This window comes from Quercus lobata, chromosome 10 (assembly GCF_001633185.2).
Source record: "Quercus lobata isolate SW786 chromosome 10, ValleyOak3.0 Primary Assembly, whole genome shotgun sequence".
In the NCBI taxonomy this organism is placed as follows: Eukaryota; Viridiplantae; Streptophyta; class Magnoliopsida; order Fagales; family Fagaceae; genus Quercus; species Quercus lobata.
Window position 1 is genome coordinate 54,922,998 of NC_044913.1, and position 8,224 is coordinate 54,931,221.

Sequence of the window (8,224 nt, forward strand, 5' to 3'; positions counted from 1 at the left end):
TATGTAGACCGAGAACTTTGTATTAGATGGTAATTAAATGGTAGAAAAAATATAATGAGTCAGATGATCAACAAGGATTTTAACATTCACACATTTTAATCTTTTGAAAGCCAAAAAAATTCCAGGACAAATACTAAGCATCTCATATCTTTTTTCTTATGTATAATAAAAATTGTATTATTAATAAAAGAGACCCTCAGTACACAAGAAATATACTAAGAGAGCAACAACATCAAGAACAGGAACAGCTATGAATGCAAGCAAACAAAGTAGAAGAACAATGGTTGAGTAACACAGCCATCCACTCATACAAAGCATGTAAAAGGAACAGCTTCAAAGAGAAACCTATTATCAAACCCTGCAGATACAACATATAATCAACATAGAACAAAACAAAATATAAGTCCCTCTAAAAGGAATAATTCAGAGCTAAATCAAGCCATATCCAGGCACACACCATCTAAATCATCCTTGATGGAGCAATGTACATTATACGGTAAAAAAAGAACAGATAATACCATGCTTAGAAGTGGAATCACTTTTCTTTCAAGATGTTCAATTGCATCATTCAGCTTTGAAAGCAAGGCAACTGATTCTGGAGCAGAAGTGTGTGATAAAAACATTATTAACCAAGCATGCTGAACCAAAAGTTATTAATGCTAGTGATGAAATAGAAAAACAGAAGCAGATTTTTTTTTAGAAAGAAGCAGTGATTAGAGGCCCCCCCCCCCCCCCCCAAAAGGGAAAAAAAAAACCCAGCAAAATAGCGAGCATATATAAAGCAGTAATAAGTAGATTAGGATCAAAATAATACTTGTATCCAACCAACCTATGTAAGAGATTCAATGCCTTCATAACAAAACGAACCACATAGGTAAACACCTCCTATCAACACTTAACAGGGCTCAAAAATTGCGAACAGCATTGAGTTGAGGGCATGATGAGGAGCTCAATAGAAACAGAAAGTTGATGTGGATGGAGGAGCTCTTTATCAACAACCACAAATATTGAATATCTTTAGATAATGCTGCACCAGCTGAATTGAATATGATAAAACATTCTCTTAAATTTAATTTCTGCCTCTAGTTGGCAGTCCAGAATCTGCGCCGGGCATTAAAGAACAAGTGCATCCATAGATACATATCATGCAGAGCTTAATAGAAGCGGCAAGTGTATGGAGGAGCACTTAATCAACAACCACAAATACTTAACATCTTTATATCCTGCTCCACCAGATGATAGCACATTCTTTAAAACCATAAATGAAAGGAAAAGCATATACACATGATATAACCTCGTCCCTTAACATTTCAAAAAACAAAAATAAACATTTACTCGTGTCAACACAATAAATATATACCTAATTAAATACGAGGACGACGATCCAAACAAGTTTTGACAAATATGAACACTAGAGCAATTAAAGCCAGGACGATGACCCAAAGAAGATTGTCTGGGAGGCCCATACCTATCGCTAATATGAACCCAAAAGCACTAGCAGCGAATCCAAGCCCGGCCAAAATTGTGTTAGCAATTTGGTTTGTGTGAGTATTAGTAGAAGGAGTTGATGAGAGAGTCATGAAGGCCGCCGCGAGAGAAACAAAACCCACTACGCTTATAACCAATAAACAATTTAATATAAATCTGTTTCGAGATGATAGCTCACCAACACCGATGGAGACAACAGCAGTAATTGATCCGAGAAGAATTGCAAAACCCAATTCAATAAGCCTCTGATTCGAGCTCCTCGCAACTTGAGAGGATGTACCAGCTCCTGGGGTTGACCACCTTCGCCTTCCGCTTTCCAAGTCAGGAACTTCAGAGTCTGTAACAGCCCACAGACTTGACCATATTCCGTGAGCAACTACATCAAGGGCATCACTTGATAATGATAACCTTCGCCTTCCGCTTTCCAAGCCAGGAACTTCAGAGTGTGAAACAGCCAACAGACTTGACAATATTCCGTAAGTAACTACATCTTGGGCACCACCTGAGAACCTTAGCCTTCGAACTTCAACAAATACCTCACTATTTTCATCATCCCTTTCACCATTAAAGTTTGGCAGCATCATCACCCCACCATCTTGGGCTTCCGCTTGTAGACCAACAGGCTCATTGAACTCCGGGATTGAATCTGAATCCACATCCACATCCGCTCTATCAGATCTTCTAAGAGCTGATGAATCAGGGAAACGATTACTTTTTAGGGCCGCGTAAGCATCTCGACTAGCCTCCTCCGAATTGAATCCACCAGAAGAACTTCCAATCCCGGTGGGTGTACGACCATAGTCACCATACCCAGTTGACAAAAGAAGTTGGACTACAATTAGCCATAGTATCACTGAGAGTTGCTTCCCCATGCTGAAAACACAGTAAGTGAAAAAGATCAGAGCAAGGAAATTTTTTTTTTATGGAAATGAAGTTTAGGAAGATGAAAATGGAGTATTGCTGCTTTACCTTAAGAAGCAGCCAGATGCATCATAGCAGCCCACAGATTCACTCAGTCATCCACTAGGTTAGAAGCTTGCCTACGAATCCTACCTCTTTCCCCGTTCAAAGTGTCCGAAATTCCAACGCCAAACAAAAAGTCCATCAATCTCTTTCAATTTTTTTTTTCAGTTTTTTACTTCTTTTTTTCTCTCTTTTTGTGTTTTTTCTTTCACATTGACCACACAGTATGGAATTATTCTTACTCATTTGCTCTTTAAAATTGATTGAAGTTCTCAATGATTCTCTCAGGAACAGAATTCTTATGGAACAAGTGATGATAGATTTTCTTTCCTCTCGTGTGCGGGAGATGAGTAATTATTAAATATTCGTACTCACTCCTCTCACGTTCTAGTCCACTTATTAAATTAATGGGGAAATTCACAACAAATATAAGAGAATTAAGTACTTTATTTTTTTTGCTAATAATAATTTTCTGTGCGGAAATTGAATTTTTTTTTTTTTTTTCATACACCGATTTATGCACCAAATTACACAAATATCAATTTGTTATTGGATTACAGTATTAATGTATGAAACAACCCACCATTCTTTAGGATTTTGTAAACTTAAGGCATTTCTTTTAGGAAATAGTCCTACTTTGATAAAAAATTTATAAGAAAGAAAAAAGTAATTAATTTTTTATTATGTTTTTTGATATTTTTTTAATAAAAGTAATATCAAAATTTTCTAAAATAATTTATTAACAAATATTTAAAGACAACTATTAACAAGACCCTAAAATATATTCCTGAGCACTAGCAATAGTGGTGCTAAATAGCTATATAGCTATTTTTAGCACCACTAAAATTCAAAATGTACCCTATAATAGTAGAGTCAAAGCAATATTTTTTGGCTTTTCACAGTTACAGTACACAGCTATTTTTGGCTGTGCACAGTAACTTAAAGGTAAAAAAGAGAAAAAATTATTTTGCGTTCACACTACTTTTGTTATTTTTTATTCTTTCTTTAGCATTTCATTTTGCGTTAAAACTACTTTTCCTCTCTCCTTGTCTCTACGCTCACACTACTTTTCCTCTCTTTGTGTCTATGTGGTTGTATTTTAGTGGTTGAATAAAATATAATATTGTAATATTTATATTATTTTATTATGTTAAAAGTTAAAATAAAACCACTACTGTTGGATGTGAGAAGGTAAAATAGATAAAGTGACTTTTTGTAATACTAAAAAGCTAAAAATTTAGCTCCACTGCTGTGGATGAGAGCACTAGCAATAGTGATGCTAAATAGCTATATAGCTAGCTATTTTTAGCACCACTAAAACTCAAAATGTACATTGCAATAGTAGAGCCAAAGTAATATTTTTTGGCTCCATAACTACAGTGCACAGTTATTTTTGGCTATACACGATAGCTGAAAGGTAAAAAAATTTATTTTATTTTATTTTATTTTATTTTGTGTTCACACTACTTTTCTTATTTTTTATTCTTTCTTTTGCATTTCATTTTGCGTTTACACTACTTTTCCTCTCTCCTTGTCTCTACATTCACACTAATTTTCATCTCTTTGTGTCTTTGTGCAGCGATTTCTATGGGGTGGATGTGGTTGTGTTTTGGTGGTTGAATGAAATATTATTTTATTATAGTGTTTATATTATTTTATTGTGCTAAAAACTAAAATAAAACAACTGTTGTTGGATGTGAGAAGATAAAATAGATAAATTCACTTTTTATAGTGCTAAAAAGCTAAAAATTTGGCTCCACTACTGTGGATGCTGCCATTGGTCCATGTGCAACTACATCACATGGTACAAAACAAAAGAAAAAGGAAGTGTGTGAAATTATTTTGCTATTGTATATACACATATACGTCACTTGAGGTTGAATACTTGATGGTAAGAGTTCTCGTTTTGCACTCAGAGAGGAGCGGTTCGAGCGATAACTCCAGCAATGCCCGTGTGGTACACGTGGTATTACCCATTGCCATTACGTGGCGTGGGATAGATAAGCCCACACCGAAGACCCCATTTTTTATTCAGCAAAAAAAAAAAAAAAAAAGGAATATATAATTTCATTTTACTTCCACCGATTCGCCAATCATCTCAAAGAAAAAGAAAAAATTGGATTATCGTGCAAAAATTTCATTTTCACTAATCATATGTGTAAGGACTCAATTCGTAACGATCCCAAAAGGGTATTGGGTTCGTACGTCAAAGGCCCAAACAATATAATTTGTAAAGCGTGGGTGTTTGAGAACTAGATTAACTCTTCGAAAGAAAAACGATTCACCCTCACGGTTATAGACGGGTTAGAACTGACGTCATTATGGGTCTCTCTTTGAAACAAGTAAAGTTCTAAGGTTTCTCCGATTTCTCAGTCCTTTCTCTCAGTATCCTTTTCGTCTCCCTTTTCTTTTTTTATCTTCTGTCCCCCCTTTTTCGCAAGTTATTCTTTCATGTTATATACTGTCCCTTTCGTACCATCTTCACCGCACACGTGTAGGTTAGGTTCGGGGGATTTCTTTCTGTCTCATCTAGCACCTCCTGGAACCTCATATGAGTAACTGTAAGACTGCTTCATCACTGTTCAGGTATCACCTCCACATTAATGCGGCCAGAGAGTTGGTTGAAAGGCAATTAATGCGGAGGCAGCTGTAGTTATAGATATTTGTTTGCCTTCTCTTTCTTACCCTTGGTCTCTTATCCCACCTTTAGTGGTGACATAGTTCCGAGGTACGATTGTAACAAGACGGCGTCCTGATCGTCCTCGGACTCATGTTGCCGAGGAAGACTATGTCCTCGGACGAATACTGAACTCACATTTCGTGATATTCACTATTTCTTTCGTGTAGTTACCCTTACGATTTGACTTGGACCTCCTCGGACAAATTTGCATCCTCGGATGGGCTACAGGCCCAATTAAATTGACTTTAATAGTTCTGGTGACTGATCGTCCTCCACAATATGTATCCTAATCCTATTTAACCACTAACAATTTATCTAAACTATAATGTCCTTTTCACTCTTTCCTATGAATATCCACAATGTCCAAATGACCCTAATCTCTTCCCATAAAAGATAATTAAAAAAAATTCATTTTTAATCATTGTAATAAACTACACAATATATATATATATATCGTGATGTTTCAAACTTGGAATACATTCATGACTTACTCCTCACTACCAAGCTTGCAGCCACCAAAGGAGAAACTAAAGAAGAAGAGAAGTTAAGGAGATTTTGGAAACAAAGATCCATGTCAATCAAGTAAGTTCTCTTCTTCCATCATCCTCTCTTTGTACCGATTCCAAATATTAGAGTTTTCTACTTTTATTTGTTGGTGTATCAACCCATTTGGTCCAACCAATTTTCCATCTTCCATTTACCTTGTCTTAATACAATTCTTTCTTTCTCTCTCTCTTTTTTTTTTTTTTTGGTTTGTGTGTGTATGTGTGTAGTGAAAAGGGAGAATTTATTTAATATTTAAAAGTAAAGTACATAAAGTAGGTCTGTTAGACACTAGTTGGTGTATGTTTACAAAGGTGAGCCATAGTGGCTTGAAATAAATTTTTCAATCGCAAAATCAGTAATAGAGCCAAAATTCGAGAAATATATAATTTAAGGTAAAATCCTTTTTTGATCCTGAACTTTACTAAAAATTTGTTTTTCCTCCTTAAACTTTAAGAAATTTATTTTTTCATTTGTAAACTGTTGAAAAGTTTGTTTTTGGTTCCTATATTATTGAAAATATTTTACTAATATCTTCAAAATTAATTAAAAAAAAAGAAAAAAAAATTATCATTAAACTATTGAAAGAAGTTTTTTTCATCTATATTTTTATCTCTTAAAAAACTCTTTAAAATTAGAAAGAAAAAAAAACTGTTTACCAAATTTTAGGATGAGTAAAAAGAATTTTTAAAAATTTAGGGGTAAAAAATAAATTTTCAATAAAATTTAAAAACCAAAAATGGTATTTTACTCTGTAGGGTTAAAATTCTAAAGTCAACAATGGGCCTTGGGTCCCGTACGGAGTCCAGCCATGACCAAGGGGGAAAAGGGGCACCAAAAGACTTCCGGCCCAACCCTGTTAAGCCCAACTTATTCAAAAGACGTCTGAGGAGGAATGTCTCTTCGGACGTACCAAATACAGGTCCAATGTGCACCCTATCCATAGTGAAGAATCATCCCAAACAAATGTGGGTAGTTGGATAAGCCTCACAAAGCAGGAAGAAGGAAGAAAGTGTAAGACGTCCAAGGGGAAACCACAACTGCCGCATTAAATGTAAGGAAGTTACTTTTCCAGCCGCATTAATGTGGAGAAGACAGGCGAACAATGTTACATTGGCCAATGCAACTCACAGAAAGATAAGATAGATGTCCGATGGGACATGCACTCAAGTGAAGATCCAGATGGTTAACAAGTGTAAGGCTCTTATTAATTTAAGGAGGCTATATAAGAGAAGGAAATCCTCATGAAGAGAGGATCGGAAAGGAAAAAAGAAAAAGGATATAGAGAGAGAGAGGAATACGATAGTCTTTAATCAGAACCAGAGGTGCACCCATACGTCTTCTCGGACTGAGTATCCTGTGGACATTAAGGAGATATTCTTACGTTCAAACTGCTGCATGGCATACAATTAACTAACGTTTACTTCGTCAAGCCCTAGTTCTGTAACCCGCTCTCTACAAATTCATTGTCTAGGGTTTTTTGGGCCAGAATCACTTACTTGCTGGGCCTGGGCCCTAAAGACCAACCCTACAATTGGCACCGTCTGTGGGGAGAACTTATGTCTCGACAAGTGGGACTGTTAAGAGATGGAAGGATCAGGTCCGCGCCAAACCGGACACGCAGATTCCCAATGGCAAAACAATTTTTTGGATCTCCAACAGAAAGAAAACCAGGACAAACAGCGAGAGGGTAGTGTGAACACCTCCCACACGAGTAGAAGTCGCTCGAAAGGAAAAGATCATGCATCCCATAAGCGAAACAATTGCAAGGCCTTACAGCGAGAAATTCATGACCTGAAGAAAAAGCTGTGCCGAGCAAAGCGAAAACGTTCTTCACTCGGCTCGGACACTAGCAGTGAGGAGAACAATGAATATAGGCGAAGATCAAGAACCCCTCCCAGCGAGACTTTTTCCTATGAGGAAGAGCAACCTCGTAAACGCGGTCACAAAAGCCCATCTTATCAAGGCCTGGCCAACGATGCTATGAGCAAGGCCCTGGATCGCATCTCCCAATCGCCTTTCATGCGTAGAATAGAAAGGGCAGAGCTTCCTCTGTGGTTCCATCAACCAACCTTTGCTATATACAATGGTCGGACAGACCCAGTAGAGCATGTAAGCCAGTTTAATCAGAGGATGGCTATCCATTCCAGGGACGAGGCGTTAATGTGTAAGGTGTTTCCGTCCAGCTTGGGACCTATGGCGATAAAATGGTTTGATGCCCTTAAGCCGAATTCCATAAATTCCTTTAAACAGCTGACACAGGCTTTTGGTTCCCACTTCATTACTAGCAGCAGAGTCCCTCGGCCCCTAGATTCCCTACTATCCTTGTCCATGTGGGAAGGGGAGACACTGAAGGCCTACTCAGACAGGTACTGGGAAATGTATAATGAGATAGAAGGAAATTACGATGACGTCGTCATTAGTACATTCAAGAGGGGCCTGCCGATAGAGCATGGCTTAAGAAAGTCCCTCACTGGGAAGCCAGTCACCAACGTGCGCCAACTCATGGACAGAATTGACAAGTACAAAAGGGTTGAGGAAGACCAGTAA

The 8,224-nt window shown here is 37.2% G+C and overlaps 1 protein-coding gene across 1 annotated transcript; it reads right to left on the reverse strand.

The window, feature by feature from the left end:
• Nucleotides 1-1,079: 1,079 nt before the first annotated feature.
• LOC115964186 lies at nt 1,080-2,802 on the reverse strand. Its single transcript, XM_031083541.1, has 2 exons — nt 2,458-2,802; nt 1,080-2,361 (listed from the first exon to the last, which is right to left on the reverse strand). Exon 2 carries the CDS (start codon nt 2,358-2,360, stop codon nt 1,365-1,367), a length of 996 nt encoding a protein of 331 aa, XP_030939401.1. The 5' UTR covers nt 2,361; nt 2,458-2,802; the 3' UTR covers nt 1,080-1,364.
• Nucleotides 2,803-8,224: the final 5,422 nt, after the last annotated feature.

What these genes read in the sequence shown, in the direction of transcription:
- LOC115964186 (XM_031083541.1), bottom strand. Translation starts at nt 2,360, where the DNA reads ATGGGGAAGCAACTCTCAGTGATACTATGGCTAATTGTAGTCCAACTT.